Here is a 26914-nt window from a genome sequence, read left to right as displayed (position 1 = left end):
CGTGACGCCCAGGCCAGCATGGCCCCGATGGCCGTGGGCTGCGGGTGGCTCTGGTTCCCCGCGGGCGCCGCGCCCCAGTAATGTGTGTATATAAACAAAGCCCATAAGAAATGTACAAATATAAAAAGCTACAAACATTAATAAATTACATCGTCACAAAACACGGAAACACTCCACAAGGTGCTAGTAAAATAACTGTCTCCCTCCTCGTACAAGAAGTTACGCAAAGAGCTGGTAAGGGCCGCTGCTACGGACAGCGCCCGGAGAGACTTTCCCCTTATAAAAAACAGGTGGTCATTATTCCAAAAGCTATGTACAAGCTACATTCTAGGAAAAGGATGCCTCGGGAAACGCATCAACATGGCACGGCCGGGGGGGAACGTGCCCACTGCCCCCACTCCCCCACCACCCTCCATCCCCAACCCCTCGCTGTCCTCACCCCCGTGGGCCGGGTGCTCTCTCACCTCCCGGCGCGCTCAGCGCCGTGGGGCCAGGCGAGGATTAACTTTTTGCGGACTAGTCACTCTCAGCACTCTGAGAAAGGACATCTATATTAAAAAATATTTATAGCAGGATTCTGTACACTCCGACCGCCGAAAGTTAAGAGGGTTGTTATCGCTGTGCTCCAAGTCAGGCGGAGCTAAAGGAGCAGCTTCCCATTCCGGTGGATCTTCAGGATCTTGCCGAGCCGCTGCTTGGCCGTGGCCATCCCCTTCTTCGTGCGCTTTCCTGGAGGGAGAGTGGCAGTGGTGAGCCCCAGGCTGGCTCCTGCCCCACGCCACCCCCCAGCAGCGAGCCCTCAGCCCCGCACTACCACTTTCCCGACCCCATCCCTACCCCAGCACCTCCAGGAGACCACAGCTGTCCCTCGAACTTGAGGGATCTCACATGACCATCCCAAACCCAGACGTGCCTCAGAGACGCGCACAGTCTCTTGCCAATCAGCACCACCGCAGCCAGGCAGGTCCCAGTGCGTACCTGGGGCACCAACTACCTCCACGGTGCCCGTACCCTGCCCTGAGTCTGCACACACACCCCAGCTCAAGGGGTGCCCCAGCGTGACCACCCAGCCCCAGTCACTCCAGCACTATCTCGTGCCTCAGAGCTCACCAGAGCAGTACCTCTGTGTAGGTATTGCTTCATGCACAGAGGCACCCAGCAGGCTGTCAAACACTGCCTGCTTTCAACACATTCACATGCAGGCACCTCTGGGATCTCTGAGTACCTCTCCACTATTTCACACATCCTCAAGGGAGAATCTGATGCACAGGGCCCAGCTTGCATGCCACCTCACTGACACCACCATCGTGCTTTCCTTGCCCTCTCTTTCCCTAGCACTACAGCCACCACCTGCAGTCAGCCCAGTCAGAAAGTCACTGAATGCATACACACATACACACGTTCAGACTCGGGTTAGCACCAATGCACTACAAAGCACTCAGAGTGGACAACCTTCCCTTTCCTCATACTCATGTGACAGAAACACCATCACAAACCAGACCCATGCTCACAGGCTGCACCATCCAGGAAGGTCTGTGTTCCCGCACACTTTTCCGCAAGGACTAGTGCAGCAAGCACAGCTGATCTCCACCTCATCTCTCACCAGCTCCCACTTCAGAGACAGCAACTTCATGGATCTCCAAGGCATCTGAGACCTGGCAACTACATGAACCCACCCAACTCCTTCCTATCACACTAGTCACACACTATCCTAGTGGTGTATCCATGTATAATACCTCAAGAATCTCAGCTCCTTTCCACTTCTCCCATTGACTTTGTGTTCCAAGCCATGACGGTGTGGGTGACACTTACCATGGGACTTAAGCCCAAAGGCTTGAGTGACTTCCACTCTATAGCCTTTCTCAACAAGAATGTGCTTCTACAGCCACTGACAGTACTGAAAGGCAATTTATAATTTCGTCATTTTTCATCCTTTTGCCTCATTCTGAGTCATCTCTCCTCCCTGAAGTGGTCTGAGAGCTCCCTGATTCTGCTTCATCCCATCATCCCTTCATTACTGATGATACCCAGCCTGGAACTCCCTGTTCCATGCAAGAGAGACAGGTTGATGTCCGCTTGGTGGTCCCAGCTGTCTCAAGACCCTGCACTGGAGGTTCTGAAAGTGCTCCTTTCCCTGCATGGATGGGTATGCACTTTTGGCACACGGTTCCTCCCCTCCTTTGAGGATCGAGAGCTATACCATGAGCAAGGTGCGTTCCACATGCCCATACAAGCTCTCTTCATGATGCCCTGTCTGGTTTGCCCAACTCACTGGCCTGACTGGGGTCAGGCTCCATTCAGCAGTTTTCTTCCCACCACTTCTTCCATGGACCTCTTGGACCTTCATGACACCATTTCACCACAAAGACACAATTCCAGGCAAGAATTTTCACTTCATTCCAGTTCTGTAGAGAGCCATAGGTGTTGCCAGCTCCTGGAAGGGCCCTAGAGTCTACTGTGAGCACATCCTCCTATATGGCCTGTGATGCTTTACTGGTTGGCACCCCTCCAAGGGGCTGCAGGACACCTCACACTATCTCTAATTTGCTCCACTCACATACAGAAGAATACTGGAAACAACAGCCACATAGCCTCACTTTTTACAACAGGTCTTTCCTGTGGGATCGCATACTTGATCTTCATCATACACAGTGCACTTGACTGGAGTTCCTGCCTGTCCCACACACCTGCCTTCATTGTGCTTTCTCAGCAAAGTTCAAGCAAGGAACAGAAGGTCCAAGCCCAGGCCCCAGACAGCTCCGGCTTTTTAATGCTTTCCCTACAGCCGATAACAAGTGATCTCTTCGTCTCTTGGTTCTGCTTGTGTGGTTGGGTAACTCCCAAGGCTTGACATTCCTCTGCTCCCTTGTTGCAGCTCTCAGGACAGCTTTGCAGATTCTCACTGCTCTACACTTGCCAGGCAGGATGTCCTTATTTACACCTCTGTGTAGCTACTGCACAAAAAGAAGCCTAAACCAGCAGTGCCTGGCACGGCCCTGAGCACAACAGCCTTCATGGATACCTCCTTCCCTTGTCAAGGCTTCACCAGACAGGCTGGACTGTGATGTGACCACTGCGTGTCCTCCTCAGAAAGCCCAGGGCACGCTCGGAGTATTTCCTAGCATAGGATGCCTCACAGTCTACAACAACAAATGCCAGGCAGCAAAGCACATATTTAGGCCCACGCTGCCAGGGCAGCCAAGGCTATGGGTCAAATCTCCAACCAGGTTTGTCCTACCAAAACAATTCCACAGACCCGTGACAGACACCACACACGGAGGCCCTGCAAAGGGCATGGATTATATGACCAAATCACCCTTCCCCATTCCTACACCATAACCCCAGGCGTTTCCTGGTACCTTTGGCGGAGGCATTGTTCTGCGAGGATGATGAGGGTCTCCTCTGTGTGAGGAAAACACCGGGTGCCATCGGCTGCGATCCCCTGTTAGGCTGGGCGGCCCCAAAGGTGCTGGCCCCTGCGGTGTACTCGTGATCTGTGAGGCTGCTGGCATGTGACTCCAGCTTCGGCTCTGGTGAGCTGCCTTCCTGAGCTGGTTTGTTCGCGTTGTTGGTTGACAGCTTCTTTTTGGTATTTTTTTTCTTCTTGCCTTTTTGTTCCTCCTTTAAAATGACAAACATGAAGCTCAGATTAATCCTCAGAAGACCTTTAGCTATGGCAAGGGCCAGTGGTGTTGCTTAGGGTCCTGATACAACGAAAAACAACGAAGTTTGCCACGTACAAACTGCTCAGAGTCTGTTCCGATACCATCTCGCTCCCAGCTCTCTGCCACATGCACACGCTGCCCTTCTTGCATCTATATGTGCCTTGTGCAGAGCCTCCTTGCTTGTTAACTCTCAGTGCACTGTGGTGAGAGGGAGCCAGCCAGCGCCAAAAATGACCCTGCCTTGGGAGACCAGCGTGGTTTTGTATGAGCCAGCCTTTCCATGTTCCGCATACACTGACATCTCCTATCTTCAGGTATCTTCATATGCTTTCGTAATAGAAGGACATTAAACACCCCACTTATTCACAGAAGCTGCTTCTTGCTAAGGTAACACCTCTAGCTGCCCCTACACACACAGTGAGCAAAGGGTCTGTCACTGTCCTCTTTCCCTCGCCTACCTACAAGTCCAGTTCCTGACAAAATGCCGCTTCCCAACAGCACCCACCACAAAAGCACAATGCCACCAAATGCCACAACTCCAGCAACTCCCCAACCTGTCTCCAGCAGACCTCGTACTTTGTGGTGTCACATTTGTCGGGTCAGTGTGCATGAGGCACTCAGCACCTACCTGACCCCTACAGAGACCAGAGGATACTTTTCTACAGCCAGAAGTGCCTCAATACACTTGCTAAACTGATGTTAGCTGCCCTTGGTTAACCAAAGCTTTGGGAGTAAGCCATAATGCTCCCCAGCAGCCAACTCACACAGACAAGGCAATCACACCACCCAGACCTCCAGCACATCAATCTGCCGCTCACGCACTCTCCTTCTGGGGATCCTGCTTCTATCTCTAGCCCGCAAGAACGCAGGTAGATATGCATCCTCTCTCAGTGCTTCTCTGCATGCCCAACAGACTTCCTGCTCTGCACCATTTAATTGTCAGCTATGTATGGTGCAACACTGCTGGATTTTCCTCCTGTTTATTTCCCCTGAGACTGACAAGCCTTGCCAAACTGGCACAAATAAACCCCAAGAAGGGCTGGCACCGCTCTGGTGTTTGGTCATGACTGCAGCTTTCATTTCCTGACAGCTACTGCTTCTTAAGCAACCTCACCTGCTGTGACAACTTTGCGGCTGCAGCGGCGAGGCCGGTTTCAATGGAGGCAACCCTTGTTCCCTCTCGCACCGGTCTGTCTTGCCGAGGCACTGAGGGGCCGACTCGTGCTGCAAGGAAAGCAATCAGAGGTGAGGCAGGTGCAGAGTGCCCAAGTGAGCTGCATAACCACACACTGGGCAGCAGGACTGCCCTCCTGAGCAGGAGATGGACGTGCAGTGTCACAAGCTAAGAAATAGGCTGCTTGTCACACAGCAAGCTGTGGAGAATCCTTCATTAGTGGCCACAGCAAAGGCTGCCCAGGGATCCCCTGGCCTTGCACTGCCTCTGGTAAGCTGCAACAAAAACAGCCTTCCAGAACATCAGCACTGGCTGAACCCAGAGGAGACTATTCCTACGTTTCCTGCTTGTTTCTCTTTACACAACACTAAAAGCCAGGGCTGATCAACTGTCTGGACTTTCACTACTACACTACTGCCAGCAATCCTTCCTTCACAGGAGCGTGAGGAAAAATAAATCAAAAACCTACCCCAAAAAACACTTCTGCCAACTGATTGATGGAGAAAAACTAACACATCGGTACAAGTCCCAGCATGTGAAATCTTCCCCCACTGTACTGGAAAGGGTTAATCCTTCACATTACAGAGAAATTGCTCATTTTTGGTCTTACAGTTTCCACATTCCTTGAAAAATGCCTGGTTCCTTAGGGACCTGCATGGCTTAGTCTGAGTAGCACAAATTGTAAGAGCTTACCTGTTGGGCTGTAAGGGGCATCATCAGAACTTTTCCTTTTCTTTGATCGAGATTTGAATACTGGATTATCTTCATCCGATTCAAGAGAAGGGTAAACTGCAATAGGAAACAAGGAGTAGTTTCAGTGTAGGAGACAATTGTATACTGCAGAGAGGCCCACTTGCTCTATACAGCAATGGTGACCACAGGCATCACAGCTAGAAGAACAAAGTCCCCCAGAGGTACTGCTGAGAGGTAACAGCTGGAAACCATCTGGGGACATTCTCCTGCTCTTATCCATGCTACACTTAGAAGCTGATGTCACTGAGCTGTGACCAGCTACTTTTAGGGTACACAGAGAAAGTTTTCAAACAGGAAAAATGAGTCTCTCTGTTGCCTGTGGAGTGGCAGCATAGCTGGAAGAAAGACAGACAAGTTTCTTTATCCCAAGTTAGACTGAAACCCTCCAGCTCTGCACTGTGCAAACCTCATGATCCCTTGTGAGACAAGATGTGAATCTGCACACCAAGGAAACACATGCAAGGGGCGTTTGCAGATATGAACAAATATGCACGTGTGCACACTTACTCAGACTGCTTCGTTGTGCTTACCGTAATCTGAATCTTTAAAACAGGCATCTAAGTGGTCCTGATCTTCATCATAATCTTCAATGTCAATACTGTTTTTTGTGCTTTTCTTTAGTAACCGTTTGCCAGCATTTTTGTTGCCACCTCCACCTGCTTTTTTAGAGTTCTGTGAGGAGATGGAGTTATTCTTGGCCTGGTTGGTCCCCCAGGAGGCCTGCAGGCAGGAGTCCGACGACTGGAGGTTTGCCATGGATAGCATGCCCTGGATTGCTTCCTGCGTGCTGGGTGAGGCAGGTGGCTGACTGCAGGAAAACATGGAGAGATAGAGAAGCTATCAGCGATTCCATGAAAACACACACTGCTCACAAATAGCTGACTCCTTTCACCTGACAGTGCTGCTAGGGCAAACTTCCTGTAAACTTGCTGTACTTTAACCAGGTGAGCAACCAGCACTGGTTATTTTTACTTTAAGAGCAACATCACCATGCATTAAATTTGAGCTTGCTGCCTTGGAAGTCAGGAAGCTGTGAACCACTTGGCTATGCATCTGATGTGCAGCTCTTTGGTGGCTGTCGTTGCTGGTGTGCAAGGACAGAGGCCAGGTAACTTTTCAAAGCTCCCAACAGCACAGCATTTCTACCCTCCAGCTCTGAGGGTATGAGCCCCTCACTCACACACCCAAATTCCACCTTCCTGTAACAGAGCTACAGAGGACAAGAACCATGTTTCCTTCACTGAGCTGAAGGATGAGGTTCCTGCTCTTGGCCAATGCCTTCCCAAACTCCTTTCAGACTCCTCCATCCCTTCCTTCACACAACAAAATGTGAAAGCAAAGCCTGAAGAAGGTGAGGGGGGACCACAGAGGTACCACCCCAGCATGCAGGCTTTCCTGCAGCCCAGTAAAGGGAAAGGCTTGGGAAATGAAGAGGGGTAACTGAGCAGCAGCATCACTGCACGAAGCACTGGAACAGCCTGCACAGCCAGGGCTGACAAGATATGGACTGGATGAGAGGACTACAGGGTGGTGAAAACTTTGCTCATCTCATCAGAAAACAGCAATTCTGTGAAATGCAGAAAACACTGCAAAAAAAGTTATGCAATAGAAGCCCCTAACATACATCATTTCCCCAGTAAATTAGCAGTACCACGTCACTTTCATTTATTTGATCTTAATTTAATCCTCTTAAAGCCTTTACAAGACTCTGGATAGAGTAACATATAAGACATAGAGGGAGTTTCTGGGCACTAATTGCATTTATAAATAATCCTGCAAATGAGTTAAGACTGCTGTCGGTAGCTAACAGCTCAAGGAATAAAAGAACATCGAAACATTTATTTAGTGAAGAGACATTTTAATCCCCTTATTATCATGCCAGATGCCTTCGCCTCCTCCCTGACAAAGGCATATTTTGCACCACGTATAAGAAGTTAACATATTTTCTTTTCAATTCCCCCCCCCAGAACAGTTTTTGCAAGCACTGGACTCTCAAAACAGTGCAAACAGACCATCAAAAACTGACCGCTAAGTGGGCAAATCAGAGAGGAACTGCCTTAAGCAACACAAGCTTCAACAAATAAATTGTGGAATATGATCAAAACCAGTGGTTCTGAGTCAAACCACAACCTGAACGTGTGGGTAACATGTCTTAAAGAGACATAGCTGCACATGGAGCAAAGTGTTTCTCATTAGGGCATGTGCTTGCCTGTGCTTCTATTGAAAGCATTTCAGCTTTCTAAGCCAAAGGAAAAAAAAAGGAGAGAGAATTGAGAAGTAATTCTTAAGCTCTTGAAGGCCGTATCCCCTTTCTGTAGCTTCACAATAGTTAAAAAACAAACAAACACAACCAACACATTTATGAAAGTAAACTATGAGTTCCAGCTATGACCTATAACTTCAAAAACGGGAGCAGAGCTGGAGAAAAGGGCACTCTAATGAACAGACTGACAGCAGCTCGTGCCTTTTGCAGTGGGCTCCACTCCAGCATTGTGCACGGCTCCCCTTTTGAGGACCTTGTTTCTTTTTACTCTCATAAAGCAACTCTGCAAAGGACCCTTTCATGCTGTTAACAGAGAAGGGGAAAATTTGTTGCTAAAACTCATTCCAAACAACATCTTCCCCAGAGCTGACCAGGGAAGGGCACATTGCCCTGTGCAGCACAGATGGCTCTGTGTCCTGCACAGTCCTACAGGCAACTAGCTCTTAGGCCTAGTAAGCCTAGGCGCCTTGGCATCACAGGGCAGCTCCTTGCTGTCAGCAGTATCTTCATTTTGGAGCAGTGCACAGAGCAGCCCTTTGGGCTATGCTCTGGGGCTTTCACATGGCCTGTTTCCCTCCTGGACTTGCTAGAAGCATGCTTTCCCTGACATCACACTCCAGAGCACATGATGACAGGCAGACAGCTGTGATTGCTGGTGAGAGCACACATGGTTCAGCCCCAGCACGTTAAGCTTTCCCTGCTAACCGAGGCCCGTCCCCATGCTGCCTGGGCACAGGACCTTCCCAGTGCCCTGAAGGGACATAATGCAGGGAGCCAGGGCTTCCTTTCACATCCCACCCCTCTCCAAGGGTTCAACACCTCTCAGCAGAAACTTTCTTTCTCATGCAATTACTTAATCTTTCACCTATAGCCTCATACATAGCACTTGAACGTATTCATTTCAGTGCAATACAACTCACTGAAGGCTGTCCTCTCCCCTGGTCCCCATGCTGCCTGCACAGCAGCAGGAGGCACTGAAGGGCAATGGGGAGGGGAAGTAGTAACCTCATGAATGCTTCACTAAGCATCTCCCAGGCTCACCCCAAGACTTGGGAAAATAGGTAAGGGCAAAGGGAAGTCAGAGGAAACACTGAACATTTTCTAAGTGGAAATAACTAAAAGCATAACGGCCTCGTGAGGTTAGACAAAAAAGGAAGCAGAACCTGCTTGAAGTTCTAAACAGATCAAAGTCAGCAATCAAAAACAATGGCTGGGGAAATCCCAGCCAGACACACAAGAAGGAAAGGGCCGTGCTGAGGGCTAAGAGCTCACGGTGAGAAACTGCAGAATCTCCATCATCCCTAAATATGAAATTCTGCAGGGCAATGCCCTGGATAACCAGGTCACACTTCACAGCTGGACATGCTGTGATCCAGCAGCTGCACAGATGCCTTCTCAAGGTCCCTTTCAGCTGATGTTGTCCTGGAATACTGCATGTAGGAACTGCTGAAAAACACTGATGCATGTGAGGAGGAGGTAATAAATCACCATTCTCCCTCTGTGATAATTTCCCCATCATTTCTGCATTTCCTCTCACCCCACCACAGCAAGATGTAAATGAACCACGAAGAAGTAAGGCAGAGACAGTAATGACTTGTCAGCATTTTGGAGAAATGACAAATGTATAGAACTGTGAAACTCACTTAACTTCAAGTACAAAATCAGTATTTTCTTCCATTTTTTAATCAAACCTGGGAACAAATAACTTGCTCAGTTCAAAATTAAATGAATCTTCAATTTTTTTTCCCTGTATTCTGTTTGTTTTCACGTTTACAGCAACCTTTCTGAAGGACCTCTCTCCTCATCTCTTCCCATCTTGCTACCACTGGCATAGGTGTAGGAAATGTACCTCTCACACAACCTACACGAATGCCATCAGGACTTTTGATCAGCTGAAAAAGACAATCTAATGTTTTACTGAATCAAGCTTCACACAGTTCAGGTAAGATCTTTCACACAAAACAACAGCAGCAACAACAACAAAAACCCTGCCCTGATTCCTAAGTTACTACTGAGGGTCAGCAGCTTTGGTGCTGGTCTTGTCTGGGCTCCATGCTTCCCACCTCCGAGCTGACCACTGTGTGAGCAGAGGATATTCCACATGGGCTGCCTGCACTGCTGCCGTCTGGAGTCCAAAATATACATAAATATGTATGGGTATGTAGAGAAATACATACGCATACATAGCCATTAAGAGCCATAAAAATAAGAACGCAGAGAAAGACGAAAATTGTTTCTGAGTCAGGCAGGATCACATTGGCATTACATTGTGACACAGTGTGTTTGCATATCAGGTTTCTTTCTTTCTGTATTTTTTAAAGCATGTTACAGCCATTTGAAAAGCCTGGCGTAATTATGAATTGAAACATAGCAATTTCATTTATCAGGAGCTTTTTTCAATCAAGCTGCAACACACACTGCCAAAACCTAATTGTTTATACAAGAGCCAAAATTGATATGACACATTCCCACTGAAGTACCGCACACAGTGTAGTAATTCATGCAGTTCAGTTATGTGACTGCATTTGCGACTTTGATTTCAGAAACCACAAAGTCTACAAATAGACTCGATACAGAGCCCAGGTTGAAGGGGGAAAAATGAAAGGTCTGAGTACTGTTCCATTACTGAATGGCAGTTTTAACCCATGGCAGACAGCAAAATATGTAAGTCAAGAAAAAGAGGATCTTTGAGGACCATTTCTTTAATCTATATTTTTAGCTTCCCTCTGCATTTCTGCACATCATAAGCAAGGCAATGAACCACACTGTATGTAAAATAGTACTGTACACATGTCCAACTTTTAAAATGCCTGCCATTTTCTTCTTTCACATATTGGGAGCTTCATGTGTGGGAATCCTATTATACCAGCAGCTCTATCCCCACCGTGAAACACACCTTAAACCTGCCCAAATGTCTAATGACCTGCCAAAAGGTGAGCTTAAATTTGATATAAGCACTGGTTCCATAACACACCATTATGCAGAATGAAAAATGAACTCGGAGGAACTGCTAAACTGACCAGTACCAATATGAGTATTTCAGTGGTTTTTGAAGACCAAAACTCTCGAGAGATGAGGAAAATCCAGAATCCCTATCACATCTGGGCTCAGACAACAGAAAATACTGTATTTCCTGGGAGCTGCAGACACTTTGGTACCTCTCCCCATACTCTCCATAGTCACTGGTTTTGAACAACTACTCCTTCCTAGAGGGATGGCGGTAACGGAAGAAAACCAACACTGAACTGAGACTGGATCTCTTCCCTAGAGATAACAGCCCTGTCAAGATAAGCCTTCTAAGTACTGCAGCCATGCAACTTGATTTTAAAATCAAATTTTCACCTGCAGTCCTGCTGTGAGACACCACTGGAAGAAGTATCATGGGAACACATGAGGAATGAACAGAAACTCTTACAGGAGACTGGACACACTCACCCGTTGTACTGGGGGGTGAGGATCTCTGCCAGTGTGCTGCAAAAGTAATGGACTCTAAACACTGATGCACACAGGCAAGTCTGGCTCTCACAGGGCTGCCTGGTACTTGCCATGGGTGTACTGTGAGTGAAGGCAGTCTGCATAGTATGCTTTAATCTCCTGTAATTATCTATGCTGTCAAACTGACCGTTACCTAATAAACAGAGCTATGTTGGAACGTCCTTTGGTTCAACAATGTTCCCTCATTTAGATTTCTCTGAAACTCTGTTCCCAGATTGCAGCTTATAAAGAATTCCACCTATCATCTTAACATTAAAAACCTCTCCACCTCACTGATAAAATTTGCTCTTTATGGTTTCCTTTGATAACTTATTCCATATGTTCCCCTTTGACCGTGAGACATCTCCTTAGGAATTCTCAGTTATGACTTTTAACTCCCAGTCTTTCCCAGGTTTAGATATTATCTTCCTCTCTGAGGGAAACTTCTGATTCCACTTTAGCAGGTCCTTTCAAATGTTCTGGCCACGCACACCCAACACTCACAGGGCACAGCCTGGGTGAGAAGGATGGCACCAATCTCACTTTGCTAACTCCGTTCTCAACTCTCAAACCCACTAATACTGCTGTTTTTACTTTCTGCACAGAATATGAGGCTTTGCATAGTCAAGGTAGACCTAAAGAAAGCAGGGAAGAAAAAGATGCTCTGGGGCACAGCTTCCAAAGGTATGAATCCGGTTCCTGTGGAGCAGTGGAGGGTGCTTAGGTTCTAAAGATGGGACAAGATGGGTTAAGAGTTCTCACACTGTTACCAGCAGTCTGAGAGGAAGAACAGGGCATAGGACATAGCAGTGTATGTCTGCTGTGCCATTCTGTTCATGTTAGCTGTAAAACCAGTTGATGGTTCCAGAACTCCTTCCCAGAGCTTTACTCCCAAGGTTTGAATTAAGGAAGACATTTCCATATGTGAAAAGTCCTACTCAGCTTCTTTTAAAGGGGCAAGCATACCCTAATTCTGTTATCTGTAGTTTAAGATCAGACTTGGCATGTTAAGAGCGGACGCAGTGAACTCAAACTGCATTCACTGAGCTTTCTCTTCCTTTTGAATGATTCATCTATTATAGTAATATTGCTAAAATATTTGTTCAGTATTTACAGATGTGAAATGCCTCTATTTGTTTAAATTATACCACCAAAATCTTTCCCACACACTTTTTCCACCTCTCCCTCCAGTTCACAGGATAAAGGAAGTATTTGCTTTCTGGAGAAAAAGCAAAGTTCATTCTCTCTCACTCTCACACACAGAACCATAAAAGAACAATTCTTGCTTACAGGTTAAGAGTGAAAAACATCCCTTTGTGCATACCTGTTGGTGTTATACTCTAAACCCCCAACTTCCTTGCTTGCCTGCAAAAGGTCAAGAATTCCTGCTGAACTTCCACTCTCTTTCTTTACTTTGGAATTGCGCCCTGGCTTTGCCTCTGTGTCAATGTGAAGTAAATCTTCATCTGACGAGTCATCACTCTGCAAAAACAAGAAAAAGGCTCAAAAAATGGGAACTTACTAACTTAGTCAACAAAGAACAACACAAGAATTTCTACAGCCTGCTACTCTTGCAAGATGTAGGGCTGGCCTTTCTAAGTTGCTCTTGCTAACAAGAGGTAACAATAAAAATTAGGCACACAATAAAATCAATCTCCTTCCAGCCTGTAGACACGGCAGGCTTTCCTGTTCCCTTGCAGCACTGGAGAACCAGCTTTGAGATCTGATCCTGTGCATGGGATCACATCACACCACCGTACCAGCAGTGTTTCCAGGTGCTGTGTTCAGCCACCCTGTCCATTTTTCAGAACAGAAGACATGAATTTGGGGCTGTTTCTTTGTCTGCCCAGACACTTTTCGCAGCACAGTTCTGAGTCTTGCAAGATTCAATGTAGCCAGCTCAGGCACAGGGACAGACCCACTTCTGTCATCCTTGCTGCGAGAGGACAGGAAAATCCAACAGAGGAATAGGATGGACATGTATGAGTGTACCATCCAAGGACATTAAAGGAAGCTACCCGCATCTATTTGGAGCTAATACCTCTCTGCACTGCAGACTGTTATAAAACAACTTTTTTCTCCCTTCCTGCCTGCTTTCAGGCCTCTGAAGTCGTAGCCATTATTGCTTAGAGTGTCATTAGTGGTTTCTGCAGGAACTGTTCTCTCAACTTCTGTGCAGTGAGATGTCAGCATGCTTTGCCCTGCTCCCTGTGCACCATTCTCCAAACTTCAACACAGACTGAGGCAAGGAGACAGGCATTTTTAGATATCCCTGAGCCAAACCAGGATGATAAAGACGGCTGAGCTTTTAGGGCCAAAAACTCCAGTCACCTACAGTTTTGTGTTAACAGGTTATTTTTCTTTCTGTGACTGATTCAGATATCATAACACGGATTTATGTTAACTACAGCTAGACAAAACATTTCAGCGTGTCATTTAATTTCCAGCATTGAGCTACAATGCTAACACAAACAAGAGCAAACTTATGTCTGTGCTGTTAAACTTCTTACTCTTCTCCAAGAGAATGATCAGGCACTGAAACAGGCTGCCCAGGGGGCAATAGAGTCACCAACCCTGGAGGTGTTCAAGAAACATTTAGATATTGTATTGAGGGACATGGATCAATTGGAAATACTGGTGATAGGTGGTCAGTTGGACTGGATGATCTTGGAGGTCTTTTCCAATCTTGGTGATTCCATGATCCTTCATGCTAAGTGTCAACAGGCAGATTGACATTGCATCACGTTAGTGACATGCTAAAATATGAAGCTGAGCCAAGGGCATGCTAGCTGTAAGCCCATAAAAGGCAAAGGGAGAATCTACTAGATGATAGTAAATAAAGCTTTTAATGGCTACGTAATGGGACTAGCAGTAATGTGAAACACCACGTGACATGTTCAATTCTATTAGCATTACTCTGAGTTTCTTTTGTCAAACGGTGCCAATTTACGTTTAGTCTTTAAAATGTCTGAGTGCTACTTATCCTGAGCAGATGGGACTGCAGAATGACGTAGAGGATATGACAACAACCTGTAAGAAATCTTCATATTACCACCATTCCCTGCACCGTGCTACCACCTAGCATGGGCAGGAAAAAAATGCTGTCACCCTGTGAATGGAAATCACTGGTGATTACATCAAATCTGCACACCTGCCATTAAATACTGCCTGGCAAGTCTGAGCCAAGGTTCCAGGCAATTTTTGGATAAGATTCCACAAACTCTAAGAGATATATAATGGATGCTTGCTTGTGATAGGAACAAAAGTCACCGTACCTTATATGACACTGACTCCACCTTTGGCTTTTTAACAGGAGTGTGCTGTAGAGTGTCTTTCTTATCTGAAAAAACTGAATTAAAAAAGGGAAAAATGAAGTCATAGTTCTCTTAAAAAAAAAAAAATATATATATATATATAGCACTCCTAAGCCTGAACTTCAAAAACAATTCAAATCCAGTTCTATTGACTGACAGTTAAGATATGGTTCTCTTTACAGTAAATCAGATAACACAAAGAATAATTTTGGGCAACCAACACAAGACTTTGTCATGCAGATACAGACAAAAAAGGAAATATCCTTACAGGGCAGTTCTCTCTTTGTAGTGTTTTTCTTCCTTCTGATTGGAAACTCATCAATTTTTAGCTCACCATCATCTGACACATATTCATATTCATCTCGTACAGGTTTTGCTTTGTCCTCCTTAAAATTCTGCAGTGACCCAAACACACTGGTATTCAGCTGGGTTTTTACTCCCTTTGAACTGAAAGAAAAAAAAGATTTATATATAAGTCAGTAACAATACACAGGCTGGAAATCATTTTGGGAACAGATGGAGAGGAAGACAGTGAGTACCTTTCCTCACACAGAAACCTCAGTCAGCCTCAACACTTACAGAGGTGCTAGAGCAATTCAAATCAGATCACAAACTCATTTCTGTACCATTTTAATCTCCAAATACAATGCAGACCAGAGTGGCATTCCTGACTTCAAATAAGCCCTACACCATTAAAAGCTGTCTCAAAGTGTATGATATACGTAATGCAGGCACAGCATAGAATTTTGCCAGTGTTTATTTAATATTTTTTTAAATACACCCTGAATAGGATCTGCAAAAAAATAATTGAATATAACAAACTCAAACTAGGAAGAACCTGAAGTGATAAAACATGAGATACAGCCTGCATACTGAAGGCAGTAATTGCAACCTTCAGCTAAGCAGGGTTCTAAGCAAATCAAGTTCTGGACTGAAAAACTAAGTGTATTTCCTACACTGACCAGAAAGGCAGAGTTTCACCTACTGGTACTAAAAAAAAAACCCACATAAATAATCACAGGATTTTTTAACCTCCTTTCTTACATAATGAATATTGTTCTGGTTTTAACTTACCCAAGTAACTTCTTATTAGCAAAAGAGAATGTAAATTTGTTGTCCTTATTTCCCGATAAAGGCGTCTTTTCAGATTTGTGTTCCTCTTCCATTTTTAGTAGTGAATCAGGCTTACTGTTCTGAAAGGCAGAAAGACCCAAAGAAGCCCAATACAATCAGTCAAATGAGCTGTTAGTATTTCAGATTCGTAGATAATGGCAGAGAGTTTGCTGATTTTTATGCAGAAAAATATATTCCTCACAAACATGCTAAGTGATGGACAATGATAGCATTCCCTAGATAAGTCGAGTTCTGTTTAGCTCAGGGACTTGTCCCCATTCAAGAAACACTTCAGCACCAGTTAAGCAGCGCCCACCACAACCAAGCCTGATGCCAGGTTTAAATCCTGCTCTCTTATATTGGTACTGATTGAGGTAAAATATTAAACACTGCTCTTCAGCATCATGCTCGTGCAGCTGAGGACAGAACCTGCCCAGTACCTGCAAGCTTACAAATGTGACTGCACTTTATTGTCAGGTTCCATCTACTTCATTCTCACCTTCAGAAGAGCTTGAGTTATATATATGAATTTAATAATTTCATACCAAAGTCATTCAATCTTTGATGGACTTTTAAGCCTAGCCCAAATCCCTTCCTAATCTGTACTGGCTGGGTGACCTGGTCACACTAACCATGATAGTTGCTAACACAACAAAAATTCAATTGGATGTCTCTGTCAAGAAGTCAGGACTCTCAGTAGCTTTCTCCACATGAAAAGACAATTCTCTTCCAAGGAATTTATTTGCACTGAAAAATCTCACTATTAAAAGTCTTTTCTCTGGCCTCACCAAGAGTGAGAACAGATAGTTCAGCATTTACTTTTGAAGAATGAGCCCCATACACCTTTATCAATGCTTGCTTTGTTATTTTCTGCTGGAAATCGATAGCCACACTCTGCGTAGGTAGACCTGTGTACATTCCTACACCCTTCTGTGCGGCAAAATCAGAAAGAAGAAAAAAAGACATGAGACCTTACCTTATATTTCCATTTGGCTTCTGTTTTGCTTTTGTTTTGCTCTCGAACTTCAAACTTCTCCACCTCATTCTGCTTAGTAGGTGTTTCCTTATTGGGAACACTTAAAACATTCTTTGCGGCCTGGTGAAGAAATTAGCATGTACTCTTAATGAGGATCGAGCACTGGTATGTCACACAAATACATTTTTATCTAGAATAAGACATGGCATATTTATGAAAACTTCTTTCCTGATTCATCCCTCTTTGAAATGAAATATCACTGTTCAAAGAGTTCAGAAGATTACTTGCATTTCTCCTTCATATATTAACATACAGGATTAGTGTAAAAACATGTTCATCTCCCTGTCTCTTGCTCTGTGAACATGTTTTGCAACTGCTTATAAGCTGCTATGAAATTTGGAAGCACTTAGGAAAAACCTTATGGATTCTTCTCAACAACAAAGTGTACAATGCATTTTTCTGTGAGTGCATCAATGAAATCCCCACTCTTGCTCAAATTGCAGCAAAACTCATCTATTGGGTATCAAAATAAAACTTGTTAAACCTGAGCAAAAGTGGTCACAAATCATTGCTTTATCTTCATTCACTCATTTGGCACAAAATCTCATGAAAACAAAATGTTTCAGAAATGAGCCTACTTTGTCTCTGATAACTGATCATGGAAATCCACCATAGAAATGGCAAACAAACAAACACACAAAAATACAGCCAAACCCCTAAAAAGTCATTTAATTTTTGCCTCCTCTTAGCTTGTAGAAGGATCTGACAGTAGTTTGCCAGATTCAACTTGAATAGATGTTTCTTTCTTCACATCAAATGAGTTACCATGCAAACAGGCAAACCACGTTGAATGGTCAGGTAAAAAAGAAAAAAAAAAGAGAAAACTCTCATTTACTTCAGCAAAGACACTGGTGCTTGATTATTTTTTTTCATGAGAGCTAAGGACTTTAACCCCACCACGGCAGCAATGGGGCAGGGTTAAAATCCAACCCACCTTTCCCTTCTTTGGCGTCTCGATCTTTGTCAAAGCCTCCTTTGTGTGCGCCTCCAGCAAGTCGAGATTCGGGATGGCTGGCGGTGGGCTCTCTTTTGCCTTCTTTCCTTTCTTTTTTCCTTCTCCCTTAACTTTTGGTGTTTTGGGAGGTTTGGGTGGTTTGGGAGGCTTGGGAGGCTTAGGGGGTTTGGATGGCTTGAGTTGTTTGGGGGTTTTCACAGTTTTCGGAGTCTTTTTTTTAGGGAGCTTTTCTGCAGGTGGGGACGGCGGTGTCACTTGGACAGGTGATGGTGCCTCCTCCTTCTCCACAGGGCAGATCTCCTCGGTGTTTGTGTTGGCACTCGTATCTGCTTTGCTGGCTTTCGAAGCGTTCTGTAGCAGAAAACAGGAGGGCGTTCAGACCCACTTGTGCTGCGTTGGATATTCCCTCTCACTCTCCCTTCCTTGGGGAAACAACTACCAGTAATCCCCCCTTCAGAACTGGAGTATCTACATTCACGAGCACCCAGTGTCACACTGATGCTCTTCTCACTGCTAATTTCCCCCAGCAGCTGCCCATGCATGACTTTGACCTGGAGAAACTCCAGTGCCACTGTGTGGAAGTTAACTCTCTCCAGATTGCATCAGGTAGGACACTTAAATGGACGGCAGTACAGACAAATGTGTAACATGAATGGGCTTTTGTTTAAAATGCTAATCAGCTTGAGCACAAACCAATTTAACTCAGATGGGAGAAACGTAGCAGAATCGTGTTTCATGCCCTCAGGTAAAATAAGCAGTAAAATAGCTGCCCAATTAAAATTAATACTGTCTGACTAATTATAAAGAAATTATTTTCTGCTCCAGTTGCCATTCTGACAATCAGAAAATGTACATACTACATCAAAGAGGATAAGATAGATTTCAATGCTGAGGTCTTTGGATATAGTTAAGTAGTGGAATGCAACACAGAATCTTCTCAAAACACAAAGGAGCTAGCTATTGTCCCCCTGCACTGTCACACAGCCCCACTAGGCGGAATGTGACACCAGACTTACTGGACAACAGCTCCACGCAACCTCTGTGTTTTTGTGAGTTTATTTTAAAAATAATCTTCACGTTTAATATAATAACTCTGCCTAGAAACCAGCCAAGAGCAAGGCCTCCTACTGGGACAACGCACAGAGTGACTGACTGTCCCTAGCTCAGAGAATGTCACAGGTAAGACCAATGAACATAAGGGCATACCAGATATTGAGCACAATTAGAGGACAGCAACAGCATTCTTTGAGTTCTACTGTGTTTTTGGGTAGAAAGCAGATAAAGAGAAAGGAAAAAAAAAAGATGAAGAGGACAGCGTGGTCAGTCCAGCTAGAAGAACACAGAGGAGAAGACACAGGGCAGGCATGCACAGCACGAAGTCACGGAGAAAGCAAACAGGCATCCAAAACATGTGGCCAGTTAGCCACAGACAGGAGTCCTGAGCAGTATCCCTACTGCTTAAGCCTCTTATGAATTCTTTTAATGAGCAGAATGGGGAAAAAAAGATTCAAGTCCTCGGTTTTACAGTCTATGTTATTGAAAAACACATAACACTGCTAATATGATGAAAAGAACACAAACCTCACTTAATCTTATTTCTTTGGCAAGGTCCTTGATAAGCTGTGCTGGTTTGAAGTTTTCAGGTAGTTCATCTTCATGCTCTGCTAAAGCCTAAATCAGAACAAAGCCAGACTGATGTTTCTGTGCATGTTTTTTTTTGCAATAATATAGTAAAACTCATCAAGTGACACCTTACTATTTTTTCCTAAATACTGAAATCAATACTGACTACACGTATAATATGGAAAAACACTCATATATACTTTATTTCCCCTTCTGGGTGTTATTGCTGTTCCCTCAGGACAGCTATTGACGAAGTCAGCAGTCTTTTTCACATATTACTGCATGTTCACAACTGTAACATCAGTTTGCTTACCCTCTTATATGAGATTCTGAGAGAGACTCCTTTTCTACACCTACAAGGAGAGACTGTCTCAGAATGACGACTTCATTGCACTCAGCAGGCACACACCTTGCCAGCAAAGTAGCTTGGGAGCTAGTTTCATTCATGTGCTATGTTACAGTGTTCTAAGTTCAGCTTTGCCTACTTGCCAACACAGCCCGACTTCCTTTCGCTCACTGCTTCACATCTGTGAGGCAAGTGGAAAAACAAACAGGGTGAGATGAAGAAGAGAGCTTCCACACTGGCCAGCCCTGCTACAGGAAACCAGCAGCAATTCAGAACTGGGGCTCAAGCACTCTCTTATTGCTGTACAGACAGCAAAGTCCCTGGCTACACTTAAATATGGGACAGTCACGTAAGTGACCTAAGCTGTATTTGCTACACTGTGTACTCAGCTGCTCACTCCTTCTGAAAGAGTCTGAAAATCCTAAAGCTGCTAGTTCCCCTGCCCGTGTGTTATGATTGAGTGGCCTGCCTCCTGCAGTTAATTCCCCAGAACTCTAGGAGCAACATACACAAGAACAACGCTGCTGAAATGACCGCAGAGGGAGATTTGGGCTGAAAATCTCTTTAAGCCATCTCTCTAGGCAATATGTATTTCCTGGCTTAATTGATGTGTTGATTTGCAGGAACCTTGTGCACACAAAAATGCAGGTGTTGTTCTAGGCCTTGCTCGCATACACAGCCTTTACTTAAAGATTTGGCACATGAAAATGCTCAGAGCTATGAAGAACATTCATTCAGTATCTTGTTGATCATAAGCAAAATTGACATTTTTTTAGACCCCAGTGTCCCTTTTTTTCACTTGCTGACTCATCACATAGCACCAAGGAATTCCTGCTGTCACACTCTTCCGCTCTCCTGGTCCCTCTTTGGGCTTCCAAAACTAGCTGCTTTGCTATGACAAAATGGTTTGTCATTTGCTTCCTGTGCCAGTGACTGACAAACACAAGGAACACAATATTAACACAGGGTCTTCTCCTACCTGTTTTTTAGTCCACGACCTGAAAGCACCATTGAGGATTTTCGCTCCTTGGAGTAAATGAGCAGGAGGTTGTTGCCCAGCTTTGTGCAAACCTAAGTGGAAAAAACAGTGCCATTCAAACAATGAGAACTGAAGCCTTTCTGCATAAATTCTCTTTTTCTAGAAAGTTTAACTCTGAAACTTAACTTTTTAAAACTTGGCCACCACAAGCAAATCCCTATTAGGACTTGATGGTAAAGAGCCTGTTTATTGTGCCATAAATCCAACCCTGACTTCCTACAGTGTGTTCCTGTAAGTTATGTTTACACTGGCAGTCCTTTCGGTTCATTTCTTGGTTGCATACTCAAGCTAGCTCCCATGCTCATACATCCTAGGCTGTGGGAATACAAAGCTAACAAGAGAAGTTCTTTCATTCTCCTGAAACAGCAAGTACTGATATGTGGAAACAAAGCCATACCAGGCAAAGCATTCTTCATGAATACAGATTTGCCTAAGCTTTTCTGCACAGTACCTTTTTTGTTTACAGTCAGCCACAAAAGTGACTATCGCTCCCTTCTAGGCAATACTCAGAGGGACTCCTCACATTGCTTATTAATTAGACACATTTTACTTGCTATAAAATACCCACTGAGTGTCCGTAGACTCAATCATAAGAAATAGAGTCAAAGAGCAAAGCAAAATTGTAAATTTTTGTAAAGAACACACATGGATGTCTGGATCAATTCTGAAGGAATTTGAATTAGATGATCTTGAATTTCACAGAAGACTTTGCTTTAATTCTCAGTGTTCCTGCTGGCTCTATCAATGAAGTTTCAGTTGGGCCATTACTTCTGACTTGCCCACGTATTTCCACCAGAATCAGCAGAATTATGGCAGAAGAAGTGCTATTCAGCATGCTTTGAGCTGACATAGCACGAAGCTCTTTATGTTAAGTCAGGGAATGAATTCTCAACTTACACCAGCCCAGGTGGTTGGTTACAATATTATTTGCCTCTGAAAGAACTTAAATCTGTTTTATAAAGAAGGTGAAATCTTTTCTTCAGCATAGGTAGGAGAGACAGGTAAGGTCCTTCTTAGAGTAAGGTGCCAGGCTGATTCAGATGACAGCCAGACCAGACCTGCATTCAGCTGATACGTGAGAATCAGTCATCAGATATGAACAAGATTGACTGTGGCCACCTGTGGCATACCAGTAGAAATTATGAGTAGCTATTTTCAGGTCCCCAGATCTAAGCAATTAAAGCAGGCAAAGAAATTCAAAGTTCTCTGAATTGAATTCTTTGAAAAAAAGTTTTACCTTTGAATGTTTCTAGTAGATGCTTTCCCATATACCAACATGCAGTCTCATAGTTTGGAAACTGGGTTAGACTGACAATTTTCAACCGTCTTTCTACTTCATATGCCCTGCAATACAAAGCAAACTGATCTTAAAGGCATAGCAGCTCACAAGTATGTTGGACAGTGACAAACACTGTTCATATGAGCCCAGAGTTCATTTTTCATATTTTCTTTGTGCCACTACCAAGCATTCTGGCATCAGACCAAAAGCAAAATACAAAAATAACACTGATAAGAAGTTGTGTGATTTAGGTGTTATTATTTGTCCAGCATCAGTAAAGACTGCTCTTACTGTTTTAGCCTGGGCAAAGAGCCCAGCTGAGCAGGTGAGTGCTTATGCAAAGAGCAAACAGCGTGCTGCAAGGGAAAAATCCCAACAGTGTAACAGTTCTTCCTTCACGTTGGCCACATCAGTCCAACCATTTCCATGCAATAGAAGAAAAACGGCTTGGAATTACCACTTCAGGAGAAAACAGAGATTATAGAAAATAGTGACATTTTAAAGATGGATTACCTCATCTGCATTTCAACACTTAGACTATGTAGAAAATGTCCAGCAAAGGCTAGGCAGTCCACAGGTGTAAGAGTTGCATAAATCCAACCTAGGTGAGAAAGAAAAGAATCCTAAGAATTAAAACTGGGTACACTGTAAAGAAGAAATAATTCCCCAGATAATTGCCATAATTTACTTAGCACCTTACTTCCCAGATACCAACACAGCTCTTCAGTCCAAGTCAGCACTGGGACCCCACGTGCTCAGAACAAAGTTGCATTTGGGCCCTTCATTTTGCACTAGAAAGGCCTGGTGCAGAAGGTGCTAAGTACCTCTGATTAACCTTCAACTACGGCAAGACCAGACAGACAGAGAAAGGGGGTAGTGGTCCAAGTGCCCTTTCTTGTTACTGTCAAAAGCAGCCGCAGCACCTAGTATTAGAGGTTGTTTTCACATCCCCATAAAATCTGTGGCAGTGTCTGACATTGAGCTTGCTGTAGTGCCTATCCAAGCTGAGGCTTCCAGGCAGCACAGCTAACAGCCTATCAGGCAGCCTATACAAATTCGTGTCAGTCAGGTCTTCAGCCTCACATGTAGCCATAAACACACTCACACCACACAGGCTCCTATAGTTCTTCAGTGTCAAAGGGAATCAATGGCAGGAAATGTTGTGGGGGTCACAGTCAGCAAGCAATTCAACATGAGCTCTCCCTCAGATACTGTGACAAAAACCATTAATGTCATACTTGGATAGATAGCGAGGACTCTGCAGAGTGCTTGAGCCCAGCTGGACCAAGGGTAGAACACTGAATGCAACAGTTGTATTTTCAAAATAAAAATACAAATATTCTGTTGCTCAAATACTGAAAGAGTAAAACTTCTGACTTTCTTTTGTAAGCGCGTGAAATTCGACTTCATACTTTGTCAGAGAAAGGTGGTCAAATCACATTCCTGCAGCACTCTGGCCGTGCTGTTTCAGCAGCTGTAAAACAAAGAGGAAACCCCACCTGTAGCCGCCCGCTCACCTGAAGGAATGAAGAGTGTCTGTCCTTGTTTAACCGTGCATTTGTAACATTTATCTACCTGGTCTGCAAAAAACATTTCACTGTGGTTTGCTGCTGATTGCCAGCGTTCATAGAGAGAAATATTTGCCGAGGCTGGTTTGATGAGATAAAATATTTTTTCTCCCTGAATTAGAAAATACAACGTTAGCAACAAGCAGCCAAATCAAGCAATGCTGCACTGATACAAGCACAAGCAGACACAAATATGGCTTCATTTTTACACCACTTAAGTAAAACTTACAAGTCAGTTTTGTACAGAGGGCTGGAATAATTAAATCACTAGCTGAGCACATTTGCTCAGATTTGTGGGACAGATGGCACAAAGAGTTTGTAGTGTCAGATTCCATTACCCTGCAAAGCAGGATGGGGCTTCTTCCAGGCCTTAGGACAAGTGCATGCAGAAGGCATCAAGCAAACATTTAGTGAGAAATTTACAGACAATTTAGTGAGAAAACACAAACAACTTCCACATGCCAAATTGCTCTGTCTGTCTGTAGACTGGCACTACTGAGTGCACTCACTAACAGCACTGAGGGCTGTGCTTATTTCTTATGGATATAACTGGACCATGGGGAAAAATTACTACATCGAGAGAACTTCAGGTTGGCTTTCCCGTATAAAGTATAGCGTGATTCTACCTTCAGCACATGGTACCAGGCAGAAGCTCCTCCTGAATCTATGTGGAAGTCTGTGTAGCTGTCCTTCACGCAGATCAGGCAGTACTTGGTCACTTTTGGCTTGGCCAGAAGAGCATCGTCAGGCCAATAGTTTTCCACCCAGGACAACTTCTTCACTATATCTGGAGGCTCTACAAAACTTGACATCCTTTACAGGAAGAATTAAAATGATCACACACCTCTTAAATCAAAGACTGCAGCAATACTGATCACAAGTCTTAAGTATTAATGTTAAAGTTAACTAAATAAATCTTGATCGGATGCTGAAAAATCACAGTTATGTTTTTAGTTAGACTGGTTAAATTACATGAAAAGCTCTGAAGAAGGAAAAAATCTAATTGGGGTTGATAAGGTGTTTAAAATACAATATATGAGATGTGTAAAATGAATGTAATTTATACAAACGTCTACAATTATTTACATTAAGCATACGTATTTATTTCCATAAATACATCACATAAATTATATCATTATTAACCAAAGCTAAGATGATGTAGTGCCATAATAAACAAGTATTACAGTCATTCATCCCCAAATGGGCTGAATTTAATATTTAAATAGTCCAAAATTTGGCCTAATATCTACAGGGGGTGGAAGCTCCCTGCTGGACACTCAAATATATAAATTCCATGGAAGTATCTGCACTTCAAACTAAAATTAAATGCTCCCACGTGTCATTTATGTTCACTGTCAAATACGGATGACAATAGCTCCATTTAGAACGGCAAGGAAAGATGGAGCAGTGCATTCAATTAAAATGTCACTGTCTATGCTAAGAAATAAAATATTTGCTGGTTAATGTCTAAATTAGCAGCATATGAGTGACAGCCCCAGCAGCCCTGCAGAACAAAGACCTCCCGTTATTCTCTGATAATGGCAGAAAGCTAAAAAATCTCTACTGAAAATACCAGTAATCTTTGAAGCCTATAATTACTACAGATGCTCTCTGCTGAAATGGGTGTGCGCTGCTAAAATGCTAACTACAGGGCTGGAGGTAATGGCTTAAAATAAATTAGCTGGTAATTATTCATCAGCCACCTTCTTTAAGGCCACCTTCTTTAAGGCCACCTTAAATTTCATGTCTCCTTGCCAAAATGGAATGCTCCCCAAAACAACCACTCTTCATGTTTTTGTTGGTGCTCATCATTTTACCTGTAGAGTCTGCATAGTAATAAATCTTTTCCTCCACAAATTCTAGATATCTAGGGCTACAAGAATTGCAAAAGCAACATTGTAGATGCATCCAAGTGCTTATGGAATAAAGTCACTGCTCAGCTGATGAATACAGCTACATACAGCACAAAGTAATAACTTGAACTCTTAGGCATTTCCATCAGCTAATTATTTTATGTGGAAGGCATGTCATTTAAAACAGGAGAACAGTAGATTTCCTATCACTGAGGATTGATGATGTTCAATAGGCAGTGCCATGACCATTTCACTGCACCACTAAAGCACCCCAGCCTCATATTCAGACTCATCTGCTCCCGTGTGTGACATGGGTCACATGGGAAAGTTGCTGATAGATAAGCCTGAACTACCATGCCAAGCACAGGCCCACTCACTCCATCTCTGATCACTCCCTCCATCATGCTACAGCATTTCATTTCTGCGCTTTGCCTGAAGCGGCTACAGATGGACAAAGCGGTGGGAAGCCATCAGCACAGGAAGGTTACCTGGTGTCTGAAAACTCCAGGTTGGTCACATTGAGCACCCTCTTCCTGTTGGTACTGTAGTAGTAATCCACAAACTCCTTGAGCTTCATCTTGCAGTCCTTCTGCTTGGTGACATCCGTGACATCAACGCTTCTCTCCGGTCCTAAAAATTAATTTAATGATGAAGAGAGACTGCCTGGAGGTCCCACTGTGTGCTTGGGGCTGAGCTCACATTTACAGAATATATGAACATCTCATTTTTTCTATTTTCCAACCATCTTAGCCTCTGTAAGTTTTTTTGCTTTGCTTCTAAAACAAAATTGGATATGTATGAAAGGGTGCGTTTGCATTCATGCCCTATGACATAATTATTTCTGTAGTTTTTCTCTTTAAAGGATTAATGATATTTTCAGTCTACTCTTTCTTTTTTTGTGTGGTGAAAATTAAACACAAACATTTGGACATGCACAGAGCAAGCTTTACTCACCATGCTGTAACATTTTTGTGATTGAATATATTACTGCTCAGGATATTGAGTAAAAAGTTCCTTCATGCTCCAGTATAGATTTTACTTAGGAATTTTTGAAACATTTTTCAAGAGTACCATGAAAAAAATTGACTTTTTTGTTATTTTACTTATTGAAATTTCCCCTCTGTGCTTTAGTACAGAGAATGAGCTGCTCATACATGTGTACTTCCTTGACAAACCTTGCTGGATACCAGTTTCCAACACAAACACTAGCAGTAGCAGCTGACTGCATCAGTGGGATTCTGCACAGGTCACACCATAGGGAACATGGAGAAAGTCACAGCTTTATGAAGACTGCCCATTTCTAAGCACACTCTCCTACCCTTTCTGCAAGAAAACAACTCTCTTTATTTTTTTTCCCTTCCATTTTAATTGATCATATTTTTGTTTTCCCAGTGCATCATTCCTAACTTTTATCACATTAGAGAGAAAAAAAAAAAACCAACTTTTTTTTTTCCCCTAA

The 26914-nt window shown here is 43.8% G+C and overlaps 1 protein-coding gene across 2 annotated transcripts in view; it reads right to left on the bottom strand.

Moving 5' to 3' along the window:
- Positions 1-533: 533 nt before the first annotated feature.
- PHF2 (PHD finger protein 2) overlaps positions 534-26914 on the bottom strand; it is an 80810-nt gene continuing 54429 nt past the window's right edge. The window contains exons 6-23 of one of the 2 annotated variants that reach the window (XM_042823471.1): positions 25944-26085; positions 24229-24415; positions 23552-23714; positions 22548-22635; positions 21993-22099; positions 20696-20787; positions 19329-19418; positions 17727-18098; positions 16733-16852; positions 15718-15836; positions 14912-15090; positions 14605-14678; positions 12654-12811; positions 6123-6400; positions 5533-5628; positions 4780-4889; positions 3360-3621; positions 534-729 (exon numbers count right to left, since the gene is read on the bottom strand). In XM_042823471.1, the coding sequence (XP_042679405.1) occupies positions 641-729; positions 3360-3621; positions 4780-4889; positions 5533-5628; positions 6123-6400; positions 12654-12811; positions 14605-14678; positions 14912-15090; positions 15718-15836; positions 16733-16852; positions 17727-18098; positions 19329-19418; positions 20696-20787; positions 21993-22099; positions 22548-22635; positions 23552-23714; positions 24229-24415; positions 25944-26085 (2726 nt within the window). In that variant the 3' untranslated portion in view covers positions 534-640. The remainder of the gene's footprint in view (positions 730-3359; positions 3622-4779; positions 4890-5532; positions 5629-6122; positions 6401-12653; positions 12812-14604; positions 14679-14911; positions 15091-15717; positions 15837-16732; positions 16853-17726; positions 18099-19328; positions 19419-20695; positions 20788-21992; positions 22100-22547; positions 22636-23551; positions 23715-24228; positions 24416-25943; positions 26086-26914) is intronic. The other variant, XM_042823472.1, reaches the window with a different exon arrangement.

The sequence above is a fragment of the Centrocercus urophasianus genome, unplaced genomic scaffold, assembly GCF_019232065.1.
Source record: "Centrocercus urophasianus isolate 14NV4802_14NV808 unplaced genomic scaffold, USGS_Curo_1.0 seq_22, whole genome shotgun sequence".
NCBI lineage: Eukaryota > Metazoa > Chordata > Aves > Galliformes > Phasianidae > Centrocercus > Centrocercus urophasianus.
This window is presented reverse-complemented; position numbering and strand designations above follow the sequence as displayed.